Here is a 15,014-nt window from a genome sequence, read left to right on the forward strand (position 1 = left end):
AGAGTTCAATCCCAGTGCAGAGAAGCACTCATAAGGCTTTCAACAGTTTGTGATGGTTAAGTAATGATTTCTCACTGGTGCGTTAAGCTAGCTATGCAAACTTTGCACAATATACTACTTTTTGAGAAGTCTAGAGAGTGTAGCATTCATTAACAAAAACTTTGTGAATAATTGCTGTGCCTGGTTTAAATGTGGTGCATGCTTTTATCTTTTGTTGTTGTCAGTTGTGCAGCACTTAGCTTGTTAGCTAGGCTAACTGGGAAGTGAGCAGAGTAAAGTAACAATCTTGAGACAGTATAAAGGGAAATAGTGAGGGTAAGTTCATGAGGGCATGGTAAAAACAGTTAAGTCAAATAAAGGGTAGATGTTGTTGAGGATGTACTCAAAGATTCAACTGTTAGTACAAATGCCAATTTGTTATGCAATGTTAGAAGTTAATATTAATATCTTGAAGTTTAAACAAAAATATATATGCAATATTTAAATGCTGCATATTACTGAATACATGTTCTTTCTTGTTCCCAGTGTTCTAATAAGGGAATCTATTTGGAAGGAACATGTACATAAATACAATTTCACATTTTATGTGTCTTCGAAGAGGCAGTGGTATTTCTTTAGTTCAAGCTTGGTTTGCATTTCTTGTCATTTTGGAAGTGTTCAATTTCCAAAATCTCCATTAAGCTGATCTGTAACTTCAGTATACAGTGTCAAAAATCACATTCTTCTGTTGTAAATGGTAAAGCAAAGAAACATTGCTATCTACATCATTTGAATATATTGTCAAAATTCATGATGAACGGAAAACAGAACAGAAAAGATCTCATTACATTCACATACATTAAAAGTATAGAACATTTTTGTCTTCTCCTGTAAAAATGTACCATTTTTCAGATATCTGTGTCCAATATGGGTGTCCAAAACAGTACTATTCATCAAACAGTAGGTCAAAAGTATCTGAATGCTGTTCCACTGTATCTGAATGTGTTCAGCTCTGATGCTGGAGGGACTATGTTAGACACTGGGTCTTCTGGACCAGAGTTGAGCCCCCTGCTGTATTACCTCTGGCCAAAAGTCAAATTGCGTGAACACCACATGGCCTCCTTACAAACAATGCCCCACCATACTGCTGGCTTCTAAGGTGGATGTCTTTGAGAAGATGGGTTTCTTGGTTAAGTGTTCTATTCACTGCATTCATAAATGAGAGTTTTGAAGTTCTTCAAAAGTTCAGCATAATTCAATTGCTAATGTATAAGCAACACCACCGAGAGTGAAACAGTAGAGAGACTGAGTCAGATTTCTTTATAATGGTGGTGATAGAGCCAGGAGTCGCAATGTCTGACATCACAAATATAGCCATTTTATTCACTTTCCAAAACCAATATTGAACCTATAGGCTCTGAAAAAGGTGCCGAAACAGTCCTTTAAGTGATGCCATTGAAGAGCCTTTTTTGGTTTTACCAAAGAACCATTTTTGTAACTGGGATATGACGTTTTGTAAGGTTTTTAAAGTTGTAAAGGACCTTGGGGCGGCACAGTGGGTAGTGTCATTTCCTCAAAGAAAGCAGGTCCGGGGTTTGATTCCCTGGCTGGGTGACCCGAGCCCACCCCTGTCTATGTTTGTGTCCTCCCACAGTGCAAACACATGCAGCAGGTGATTTAGGCCCCAATGTGTATGTCTGTGTGTCTGCAACTTGTTAGACTGGTGGCCTGTCCAGAATGTTTCCTGCCTTCTCCCTGTTGGGAGTGGCAACCCAGGAGTATAAGTGGCTTAGATGATCAATGTTTTTTTTTCTATGCCATTGCACAAGAACCTTTGGCAGCTTTATTTTTAAGAGCATATGTAATGTTGATAATGGAAAAAGGAGGCTCTTTTACATAATTTCACTCCACTGTGTACTTGTACATAAATGGAATCACAATAAGTCTCTTGACCTGACTTTTGCCATCATTTTCTCAAAACTATCATAGAAGACCCCAGGACACAAAAGCACATCAGTAAGTGCATTCATAATCATTTTATATAATAGTTTTCTGTGAGGGAGCTTTTAGAGGCATTAAACACTTCTGGTTTCTATCACAACCTGAGTCTGTAAATGTCTCTATACAGGGAATCAAATCAAATCATGTTTCAAATTAAATCATGAATTAAACCACAGGCAAGTTAAGGTGGTTAAGGTTAGGGCTGAGTTAAACATTTCTGTACAGTCATACAAAAGATGACTGCACCCCACAGAGACAAATATATAAACTGTGTGAGTGTGTGTAGAACCGAAAATAACTCTCAGCCCTACAGCTCTGATCTCTGTGTATAGATTTGTCATCACTTATCCGACTCTATCATCAGCTGCACGCACAGAGAATGATCAATGAGAGCAGCTAACTGTGTAACCGTAGCACCCCCCACCCCAATATACACACAAGCAGCAAATACACAAGAACTAATTTATGGGAGGGAGACACTGTAATTCTACATGGCAGTATGCCATTACATCAAAAGGGCATCAGAAGATATAGGCCTGTTTTATAAAAGATACAGGCTTGTTTATCAGTCTTTGATCTTTTTGAAATGCATCGTGTTGCTACACCTCGACAACAGCAAACACTATCATCAAAAACCTTTCTAAGAATTTCTAAGAACAAAAGCAGATGCAATGCTTTGGTCTAAACATCCTGTCAGTCAGCCACAGAAAACCTGTTTTTAGTGTCAGGTCGGATCTCAGATGTCAACACGCAGCTGCAGCAGACCTGCTACTCGTCAGGGTTTAATCTGAGTCAAAAATGCTAACATAATGAAAGTTAACAGCTCCTGGTTAGCATTATACAATGGTGATTGGTGATTCCTAGCTTCTACTCATTGTTGGCCACATTATCTGTGCTAAGACAGTTGGAGTTGAGGGGAGTCTTGAGATTCCGCATTTAATAAAGTCAAAAAAGTTTCAAAGTGGCAGAAGCAGAAAGAGCACAGTTTATATAAAATGATATGACACATTCTGGGAAAGGACTGTGATGATAAACTGACAGCAAAACATTCCAAAAACATTTTTAGTATGAATTTTAACTACAAAACATAAACATTTATACACTCACTTAGGTGCATCCTAATAAAAAAAAAAATATATATATAATTTCTATTATTTGTTATTATTCTAAAAACATCTTTTATTTATCATTTGTAGTAATAGTAGTAGTATAAATATACAGAGTGCTTGATAAACTCTTTGGTGTTAAATTATATTAAGTAAACTGACATTTTACAGTAGAATTTAATAGGACTCTTATGTTGACAGCAGTGCAATGCAAACATCATCTAGTGTTGACAGAGAAAGGCAGATATATCTGTGTTCTCATTGGATTTGTTTAATAATTTGATTAATTTATTAATTCTACATCATGAAACCTCAGAGGCAGATTTGGTTAGCTTTTGATCTAAATAAGGAATAGAGTAACTTATTTATTTATATTGACATTTAGAAAATGTAGGCGTTGAGACTAGGTTCACCTGGAGTAGCATTACAGACAAATGCCACATTTATTTGCAGTAAAGATGCAGACTTTTTAGTGTAGTTGCCCAGTTGTGCATGCCTGCTCTAGGTCTGCTCCCAGTTTTTGTGTATGTCATCTTGGATACAGTGCACAATTTTGTCTTTTAATAATGTTAGCATCAGCCTAAGCTATTTTATATAGTTTATATTAGACAATCTGCCTGTCAAATGTAAATATTTAGCCATGAAAAAAAGTTTTGGGCCAGATTTAAGGATAAATTGTAAATGTGTGAGTGTATACGCCAGTAGTTTGAGACCCCTGCTATGAAGCAACTAGGTGACTGTTGGTGGAATGATGTAGCAAAACAATACTAACCTTGAATGTTACTCATTGAAATGATATTTTGTAATTGTCCCATGACAAGACAAAGAAAGAAAGGGAGAGAGAGAGAGAGAGAGAACAACAAGGAAATAGGCAGAAAGACATGTACAGAATGAGCAGTGTGGCATAGAGTAAGTGTTTGTCCTTGAGCTTCTGTCGCCTGCTGCCTACCCTCATTTCCTACTAGGGAAGAGGAACAGTACTATTATTAGAGATTAGGAGATACTTAAAAAAACATAGTGTGCCGGCTGGTTAGTGCAGTAAAGTGGATATTATGGATATTTCTTCAATCCAGAAAAAGTGTGAGAGAGAAATGGAGAAAGTGTGTGTGGGTGTGTATGTGCGTGTGTGTCTGTGTGTGTGTATGTGTCCTAAGGGTGTATTACTGCAGATCAGTAGCTCTCCTCCCACAGACCTGATGTGTAATATAGGCCACAGCGCCATGCTAATGAGACCATGCTCAGGGGAGAGTGTGTCTGTGCATGAGCTGATGTGAGCTGAAGTGGGTTTCAAACCAATTTAAAGTACGTTTTACATGTTTCTACTTGGGGTAAATTATCAACACCACTATTTTCCTAACTTGACAAGCCTGAAGTCCAGGGGTGGCTGCACCAGCTGTACAGAAGTTCAAATGTAGGCTAGTTATAATGAAGTTCAGATTTACACACTACTATATTAAAACATTGAGCTTAGCAGCTACTAAACATTTACACCTCCCCCTGAGCAGGTACAACACAAAAAAGACAAAACATTGAATTGTTAATTAGTTAAGCAGCTGCTGAAATGTCTAAAGTGATGCTGCTGTCATGTCAGATGAGCTGAAGCCGTCAATTTAAAAAGCTGCACATTTAGTTGGAAATATTAAAGAATAAATAGACAATATACTGCATATTTTTCCAGGTCAAAAAGTCAGAGAAAACCGCCACCACACTTCTTTGTTCACAGGTTTATTGATTCGTTCTGAACATGTTATTGTTGTGTTAAAGCAGCATTAGACAGTAGTTACTACCCTCATAGACACAGTTTACAGTATCTGTTGGTTACTAGTGGTGTCGAGTACTTAACTCATTTAGCTGAAGATAAGTAAGTTACAGAAGCCTTTAGGGGGTTCAGCTATTACGCTGGCTAGCAAGCATACAAACACAGACTAATCAATAATTTCAAGTTGATTTGCCTCCTTTCTTAAGTACCATATTTAATCTTACTTTGTGTAGAGCTTCAGTTCTGTCCTTCAAACTAAAGGCTTTTCTGTAATGAAAGTTTACTTATTTAACGCCATGTTGAACCTGATAGGTTCAGCTTCTACGACTGAAATTCTCATCTAAAGACTAGAGACCCGACACAGATGGATGATGTGACTTATGAACATCTGGCACATATATTGTATGTTGCTATTACTGCATTTCACAGTGCTGTTTAGATTCCTATTTGTTAGCTAATGTTAGATTCATTGAAAGTAGCACTGAGCTTTGGATGATCTTAAATCAATACTCTTGCGTCCTTTATGAAGCAAATGAATGGGTTTAATTCCCTGCTATTTAAGTTGCTGTTTTCATGTGTGATTCCTAGTGTTTGTTGAATCAAAGCATTATTGATTATAAGGTACTGAATATGCCTACACTGATCATAATTCAAAAACTCTGTCCAATCGAAAGGACTATTTTGGCAGCATGCATTATTTGAGTATGTTGTTCGTTTAACTTTAATACAAAGAGAAAGAGAGAAGAAAGAAGGGTGAGGAGAACAGGTAGAGCAAGGGTCTGAGGACAGAAAAGTACAGCCCAGGAGAATAGAGGGAGAATGTGTTTCTAAAAGTTGAATATGAAGTAAGTCTATTATTAAAAAATCCTGTTGTGACCAGAAAAAATGTGAAGAGACCCAGACAAAATGAAGCCTTAGAAGCTTCTAAGTAAAAAAAAGCCAAGCTTTGAGCTCTTGCATCCTCTGTATCAATTTTTACATGGGGAATGCACTATACAGTCATATGACACACATCCTTTTTATGGAACAAATTAAAATATGCCATTTTCTATAAACTTTAGCACACAATTTGTATGTGCTTGCTGAGCTTAACATATTGGAAAAATAAAACAAAAGACACATTTTATGTTACATTTTTTACATTAAACTGCACAAATATTTGCATACAATGATATTTAAGTATTTACTGGTTCATTAAAAAATGTGAAGGTAAAAACATTATTTTATGTATTATTTCAAAGTAAGAATGCAACAGAAAAATATAGCATTCTATTTTGCACCAAGATGATCTTCCCCTAAAACTTTGCCACAAGATAGCAATACATTATAGGAGATCATGAGAAGAGAGAATAAGGAGAGCAGTGACTCTCTTCCTCATTAGTCAACCTAATTACAGACCTTATTTTAAAGATACAGAGAAAGGCTGTTTCTTTCTGTTTAATTGTATATTGACATTGTCCTACTGGCCCTGCATACCCCAGGAGTAGCACTAGCTTTTAGTACCAAGATCCAGGATATGACCAGCTTGGCCCCACTGTCCCAGCTGGACCTGGCAACGCTGTGCTGCTCCTAGAAAGGGCACTGTTGGTCAGTAAAGTATATACTTCAGAAATACACCAAAATACCATTACCTGAATTGTGCTTCAGGAAATACTCATCTAGCCAGCCATGCAGTTATTAGGTGATTTCTGATTTGGTCATAAAATGTAAGGTGGGACTGGAAGAGACAGTGATTTAAGTTAGCTTTTTCTGTGCTTGGCTATAGCTTTGTCTTGACATTACCTGCTACAGTGAAAGTAAACAGCTGCCAAACAAATGCAACCCTCCCACAGACATGCTTGAAAGTCTCACCTACGTTAGATTCCATGGACAGTTGTGTGGGATATGATGTATTACATTATAATCATTATTAATATCCCTGAGGATATTAAGCAGTCCCACACTTCACTGTAATGATATAAGCATACTGACTTTCATGAATGTGTTGTAGGACAAGGGATATGCATGCTCCTTAGCCCTGACTGGAGCCATCAGGAAAACAAGCCTACTATTAGATTTCTAGTGGCAGATCATCAGAGATATGACATCAGAGAAGACTTACAACTTATCAGTTTTTGATCTTCTAGAGGTACATTGTGTTTAGTTATCATGCCCAGACAACTGAGAAAGGTATTATCAAAACATCTTGAGAATTTCTGAGCACAGACCTCAAAGCCTCTGTTCCAAATATCCCATCAGTCAGCCACAGAGAACATGTTTTCAGTGTCTGCATGTCACGGTTTACCTGTGGAGATGATGTGCACCTGTGTTTTGATACAGGACACACGTCATCATGACTTCAGTGTCACAAATGCAACACCAGGCCCTGAAATGGGTTAAACTATATCTTGGTAAATGAAATAATTTTAAATACAGTTAAAAATATTTGCCCTTGTGAGCTTGTTTATAGAATATTATAGGGTGATTTAACCTGTGTGTGTGTGTGTGTGTGTGTGTGTGTGTGTGTGTGTGTGTGTGTGTGTGTGTGTGTGTGAACTAAAAAAAACAAGAATAAACAGAAAAAAGCTAAATCTTCTAATATTATTACAGCATTCTCAAAATGAGATTTTCAAAATTTTAGACTATATTTAAGATTATTCTACTTGCCAAGATGCAATTTTTTTCTGGTGTCAACTCGACAGCTTTATGCACATGATACAGTACAATGAGGTATTATTAGAGCATATATTATTATATATCTATAAATTTTAGTGCTATAGCCAGAGTGTATGGTCACTAACTCCAAGAAAGCCCATTTACACCTGTAGATTAGCTCTGTTTGCAACATGACCTGTTGCTATGACAGCCTGCTAAATAATGCATGGATGGCAGGAGGACTTGCACACTCTCATACACAACAGTGGACAATGCTGCCTTATAGAAGATCTTCATGACTCAGTGGCAGCAAGTAATGCTAGAAATGCTGAACACACATAAACACACTGAGCACATGCCCAAGATTTTGGCCAACAGCAGTGAATGGATCACAAAAAACTGTTTTTGTTGACTGTTCATCAAAGTTTTTACTCTTCTGATCATTAGTTAATAATTGAAAATGACATATTAACAGGCAGTTTTAAAAACAACATATATTCCCCTAAATGGTTTTCACTTTCATAAAGTTACGTAGATTCCATTTTTGCATTGCTACTTTCATTTCTTGCTATGTGAGTAAATATTTTAGTTACAAAGGCATGAGGACTGCTTTTTTCCAGTACGTGGTAAAAGTACAGTTAGCAGTATATAACAATATTTATATACTGCACAGAAGGGATGTGCACAGGTATTTGAGTACTCAGTAAAATGTTCGAGGTGCCAGTATTGAAGTACTGAAAATTGGGTACTCATTAGGTTAAATCTTGAGAAGATGGAATAAATATGCAGATCAACTATTTGGTGAAACTGATTTTACATTTTAAGAAAACTGTAAAACATGGAAGTTTTGGTTTGATTACGTATGTACAAAATACATGCCTTAATGCAGGTGCATTGCCAAGGATGTGTTGTTAAGGATGACTGAGAAACAGTAGTGGGCGACATGACGGACAACGTAATGCCACATTTTACAAATTCTATCAAACACTGTGAATACATTGTTTGTATTTAATATTTCATGCACTAAACCCAGTTAAACAGGACTAATGATGCTTTTTTTTTTTTTTTTTTTCTGAACAATGAAGTCAGTTTGGTTGGCTCAATTGTTTATACATTTCTGCAGGTTCTCTTTCTTTCACCCTCTCTTGCAAGATGTATAATAATTCCACCTTTCTAAAAAAAAAAAAAAAAAAAATGATGCTTTTTTTTATCTTTTGATCAAACATGAAGTTGGAATGTGATTTTTAAGTACTGATGATGTCCACACAATGCTCAGAAAAGCATATTGCCTCAAAATAACCATATTTAAATTGACCAGCTCTGCTGAGAAGACTGAGATAGTGTGGCTTTTATTGCAGAAAAAATAAAAGGCTGAAAAACTATTCATGTGGAAAACTAACATGTTGGCACATCTTCCACTGGAGAGGAAAAACACCTGTAGAAGATGATGTCTTCATCAGAATCCAGTGTTACTGAATAACTGTAGGTTTCCCTCATTAGCACATTGCCATACCCACACAGTAACAGAGAATCCCAGTTTATACACTGCCTCAGTAGAGAGTAATATTACTTTTAATATTACTAGAGCTGGTAAAATACAGACAGATTAGGTTTCCTCTCTCCAAAACAGTCTGAAAGTACTTTCATACCTACCATGTTTGTCAGACATTTTCTTTACTTCACTTTGTTTTGGCAGGTATGAGCACTCCAGGAAACTGAACTGAACCTAGTCTGCCCATCATGTCCAAGTAACCTATGTTTGTGTTTTCTGGTGGAACACATTTTTTGAAGACCTGCACCAAAACCTGGGAATAACACCAGAGTGTGATTTTTCATGTTTTTCACAGTTCAAAGACATGCATTCAGGCCATTTGGACACACTAAAGTGCCCTTAAGTGTGAATGATATGTCTGTCTGCCTTGCAATACACTGGTGACCTATCCAGGGTGCATCCTGTCTTCTGCCCAATGACCAGCAAACTCCCCCACCACATTACCCAGAAGGAGAAGTTGTTCAGGAGAAAATGTGTGTGCTTGTAATGCATTTTTTCACAAACACGTCTGAAGGATAGATATGCATTTTGTACAGTGACAGACTAAAGAATGTAAAAATAATTAGTTTCTCTTAGACAGTAATCAATAATGAGATCAGATGGAAATGCAAGTAAAATTTCTTGGGAAGTCTCCTGCTGTTCAGGCTCTCGTGGAGGCTCTTGTGTTTCCTGAACCATCAAAGGGCAACATTTGAGCAGTAAAATTTTCCTCTGGGTAAATGTGAAAGGAATAGGTCTCCATTAAGTTGAACATTTGCTAGGTGTGAAATCAGTCACCGTTAGCTGTTGGGTGAAACTGACCCAGGAAACTGACCCAGCACATCTTGTGATTCAGACTACATAAACTTTACTGCTGTACTGGAAGGTCATAATGTTTGATAAAATATGACTACACATGCCATAAATCTTGTTATTAGTATCCAAGGAATTGTGTTTCTAGAAATAGAAGAAAATAATAATAGAAAACAACGCTTTGTTAAGTTCTCTTTCCTTTGTTCTGTGTGTATATGTGTGTCCAGAACTCTATGAATCTTCCCCCTGATAAAGTCAAACTGCTCTGCCAGTATGACAACGAGAAGAAGTGGGAATTAGTCTGTGACCAGGTGAGTGTGCACATATACACCTACATCCTGCAGAGTCTCATTAATATTGTATAATGTGTCCTGGTGGCTATGCTCACACTGCAGTAAAAATAGTGGCACAAATCTGGCATTTTTCTACTTATGTGATATAGATTTGTATGGACATCCATTTCTGCTACCTGAAAAAAGCCTAAATAATACCAAGTCAAAATTATGAGACAACACATCATAATTATAATACAGTAAATCATGATAATACAATACTAAGTCAAAATTCTGAGATACCAAGTCGTAATAATATAAGTCATAATAGACATAGTATCTCATTATTATGAGAAAGGAAGTCATTATGAGATACTAGGTAGTAATTATGAGAAACTCAGTCATAATTATAAGATATCTCATAATGTGATAGTAAGTCATAATTATGAGATGCTATGTCAAAATTGTGAGACACTTTCTTGATTTCTTCTATTTGTAGGATTTTGATTATTATAAGATGCTTACTCATAATTACAACATATTATCGCAAGAGTGCTAAGTCATTATTAATGTTGTATTTGATCCATTCACTAGCACAACACACCCTAATGCCACCACTACATCAATGTCAATGAACTTCTGAGAAAAATCTAATATACACATATATTCTTTGCAATATATGTCCTTAAAATGGTCATTGTGGTGATGCAAGCTTTTTGTGACAGCAGACATTACTGCTTCATACATTTTACACATAATGAGAATAGTCACCATGTTTAAAGTACAACCCCAATTCCAATGAAGTTGGGACGTTGTCCGTCCATCATCGTTGACCGCTAGTCCAAACAGGTAGCAGTTGGGAGAGCAGAGAATCCCAGATGACCCTGTCCCCCGCAACTTCCTCCAGCTCATTCCCAGGGACCCCAAGCCGCTCCCAGGCCAACTTGGAGACATAATCCCTCCAGTGGGTCCTAGGGCGACCCCGGGGTCTTGTCCCGTGCCTGGAACACCCCCACCGGGAGGCGTCCAGGGGGCATCCGGATCAGATGCCCGAACCACCTCAGCTGGCTCCTCTCAATGTGGAGGAGTAGGAGCTCTACCCTGAGCTCCTTCCGCATGACCGAGCTCCTCACTCTATCGCAGAGCGTGTAGCCCGCCACCCGACGAAGAAAGCTCATTTCCGCCACTTGTATTCGCGATCTCGTTCTTTCGGTCATTACCCACAGCTCATGACCATAGGTGAGGGTTGGGCTGTAGATCGACCGGTAAACAGAGAGCTTTGTCTTTTGGCTCAACTCCCTCTTCACCACTACTGTCCAGTACAGTGATCGCATTACTGCTGCCGCCTGTCCCAACCTACGGCCAATCTCACGATCCCTCTTCCCGTCACTCGTGAACAAGACCCCAAGATACTTAAACTCCTCCACCTGGGGCAGGTCCTTTCCCCTTACCTGGAGTGGGCATGCCATCCTTTTCCGGGCCAAGACCATGGACTCAGACTTGGAGGTGCTGATCCGCATACCAACCGCTTCACACTCAGCTGCAAAGCTTTTGGCCACAGCTACGCCTGGCAGCTTCCACAATGGAGGTTTTGAACAGGGTCCATTCAGACTCCATGTCCCCTACCTCCTCCGGGACGTGAGAAAAGTTGGGACATTGTGTAAAACATAAATCAAAGCAGAATATGATGATTTGCAAATCCTTTTCAACTTATATTAAATTGAATACACTACAAAGACAAGATATTTAATGTTCAAACAAATAACCTTTTTTGTTTTTTGGAAATATTCACTCATTTTGAATTTGATGCCTGCCACACGTTCCAAAGAAGTTGCGAGAGGGGCATGTTTACCACTGTGTTACATCACCTTTCCTTTTAACAACACTCAATAAGCGTTTGGGAACTGAGGACACTAATTGTTGAAGCTTTGTAGGTGGAATTCTTTCCCATTCTTGCTTGATGTATAGCTTCAGTTGCTCAACAGTCCGGGGTCTCCGTTGTCGTATTTTGCACTTCATAATGCACCACACATTTTCAATGGGAGACAGGTCTGGACTGCTGGCAGGCCAGTCCAGTACCCACACTCTTTTACCACGAAGCCACGCTGTTGTAACATGTGCAGAATGTTGCTTGGCATTGTCTTGCTGAAATAAGCAGGACGTCCCTGAAAAAGACGTTGTTTGGATAGTAGCATATGTTGCTCCAAAACCTGTATGTACCTTTCAGCATTAATGGTGCCTTCACAGATGTGCAAGTTACCCATGCCATGGGCACTAACACACCCCCATACCATCAACAGCTGGCTTTTGAACTTTGCGCTGATAACAATCCAGACAGTCCTTTTTCTCTTTGGCCCGGAGGACACGACGTCCATGACTTCCAAAAACAATTTGAAATGTGGACTCGTCAGACCACAGGACACTTTTCTACTTTGCGTCAGTCCATCTCAGATGAGCTCAGGCCCAGAGAAGCTGACGGCGTTTCTGGGTGTTGTTGATATACAGCTTTCGCTTTGCATGGCAGAGTTTTAACTTGCACTTGTAGATGGAGTGACGAACTGTGTTCACTGACAATGGTTTTCTGAAGTGTTCCTGAGCCATGTGGTAATATCCATTACAGAATGATGTTGGTTTTTAATGCAGTGCCGCCTGAGGGTTCGAAGGTCACGGGCATTCAATGTTGGTTTTCTGCCTTGCCGCTTAGTAACAGAGATTTCTCCAGATTCTCTGAATCTTTTGATGATATTATACACTGTAGATGATGAAATCCCTAAATTCCTTACAATTGCACATTGAGAAATGTTGTTCTTAAACTGTTGGACTTTTTGCTCACGCAGTTGTTCACAAAGTGGTGATCCTTGCTTGTGAATGACTGAGCCTTTCAGGATTGCTCCCTGTATACCCAGTCATGAGACTCACCTGTTTCCGATTAACCTGTTCACCTGGGAATGTTCCAAACAGGTGTTTTTTTTTAGCATTCCTCAACTTTCCCTGTCATTTGTTGCCCCTGTCCCAACTTCTTTGGAATGTGTTGCAGGCATCAAATTCAAAAATGAGTGAATATTTGCAAAAAACAATAAAGTTTATCCGTTTGAACATTAAATATCTTATCTTTGTAGTGTATTCAATTGAATTTAGGTTGAAAAGGATTTGCAAATCATTGTATTCTGTTTTTATTTATGTTCTACACAACGTCCCAACTTCATTGGAATTGGGGTTGTATTTTACAGGTTAGTTATTTAAGGGTACAATAGTTTTTGAGCTATGCACATACTGTATGTGCTTCGGCTTTGTATCAGAATGGTTAAGTCACTCTACAAGCGTGAGACCATGGTTAGAAGAGTATACTACTGTTCAACAATTTGACAGGGCTTGGTGCTCTATGCATCTAATCTGTCAATGCAGCCATTAATGTTGTGTTAGCTGTGGAAACCCAAGTCAAAATGATGAATTAAGTTTATGATTAAACTTGAAACCATAAATAGCAAAATTGCCTGTGTATACAATAAAACATCAATGCCAGAAAAGGCTAACAGCACTCTTTCCTTTTCGGTATTGTCATGGATGAGGGGGAGAAATAGAGAGATTTTGTTTTTGAGATATCAGTGTGTACGTGTACTGTTTCAGTAATTGCAGTGTTTTATTCCTTACCTCCCTCAACCCTCCAGACTCCCACATACACACTTTCTCACTCACTGTATTTTCTGCCTAATCAAGCTGAGCAGCCTGCTGTGTGTGTTCTCTCCCCAGGAGCGTTTTCAGGTGAAAAATCCTCCGTCAGCGTACCTGCAGAAACTTAAGAGCTTCATTGAGCAGGGGGGCAGCAGGAAGGTGAGTGTGAATAAGAGAGAGTGAGAAAGGCAGAGAGAGGAGACATAATTGTTTTTAAGCTATTTGTGACAGTTTTAAAAGTGTGTGTGGGGCATGAGAGAGAAAAGAAAGTGTTAATTGTCCTCTGTAACTATATATCAGTTCAAGCGACGTGTCCAAGAGGCCACACAAGTCTTGAGAGAGCTGGAGATATCCTTAAGAACCAATCACATTGGGTAAGGGCACACACATGCACATTCATACATACAGAAGGACATTATGTGAAACATCAGGGCTGAGTTGACCATAAGCACTGGAAGTAAGCTTACCACAGCCAACCAGAATCCAAACTGGGCCTTAAGTTTGAGTGGATCCTGCCACTTCATGTTTTCAAACTACTATAATGAGACAGAATATTCTTTTGTAGCTTTGAATATTCAAACATGTCACAAAAGTTCAGAAAATCTATTAGTGAATTGGGGTGTTCAATTACATTCAAATTAGCTTTCTTTAGTGTTATTTGTTTGCACTCTGTACTCTATCAGAGAGTACTGAAAGCTCTAGTCTGTAGTCATTTCTCAACCCAAAGCATGAATATCTGAGGTTTAATACAGATATAAACTCACCGTAGAAACAAACGTGCTAGACCTTCAGCTGTGCTAATGTGGACCAGACCTCTGCACCCAAGCAAAACCCCAAGCAAAACAAGTGAAGCAGTAGCCAAGAAACTACAAAATGACAATGTGTCTACCATAGCAGTCCTGTTCAGTGAAGATTCCAACACAAAAACAACAGAATTGTGTCAAGCAGAATTTCACCACTACTGTGAAGACATCTGCCTGCTTCATCACATAGATGCCTTGATATGGTGGAAAATGAATGAGAGCAAATAGCCCAGCTACCAAGAGCCTACTTGTGCATGCCAACTACATCTGTGCAGTCATAAATAGCATAGTGTATTCCACAGCATGTTTTATCATATTTGTTGATTTTATTTGAATAATGCGGTAAAAAATCAAATATAAAATTTGACAGAAATCTCCATCCCTACTGAGGACACAGTTTTTCACGTTTATGTTCATGCAAGCAAGTGCACAGATAAGGCCAGT

General features: G+C 38.5%; 1 protein-coding gene across 3 annotated transcripts in view; it reads left to right on the plus strand.

Annotated features, from left to right (window-relative positions):
* The window catches only part of fmnl1b (formin-like 1b), a 63,777-nt gene that overhangs the window by 9,767 nt on the left and 38,996 nt on the right, over window positions 1-15,014 (plus strand). For all 3 annotated transcript variants that reach the window (XM_017700748.2, XM_017700750.2, XM_017700749.2), the window contains exons 2-4: window positions 10,051-10,134; window positions 13,846-13,926; window positions 14,068-14,141. In XM_017700748.2, the coding sequence (XP_017556237.1) occupies window positions 10,051-10,134; window positions 13,846-13,926; window positions 14,068-14,141 (239 nt within the window). The remainder of the gene's footprint in view (window positions 1-10,050; window positions 10,135-13,845; window positions 13,927-14,067; window positions 14,142-15,014) is intronic.

Source organism: Pygocentrus nattereri, chromosome 3, assembly GCF_015220715.1.
Source record: "Pygocentrus nattereri isolate fPygNat1 chromosome 3, fPygNat1.pri, whole genome shotgun sequence".
NCBI lineage: Eukaryota > Metazoa > Chordata > Actinopteri > Characiformes > Serrasalmidae > Pygocentrus > Pygocentrus nattereri.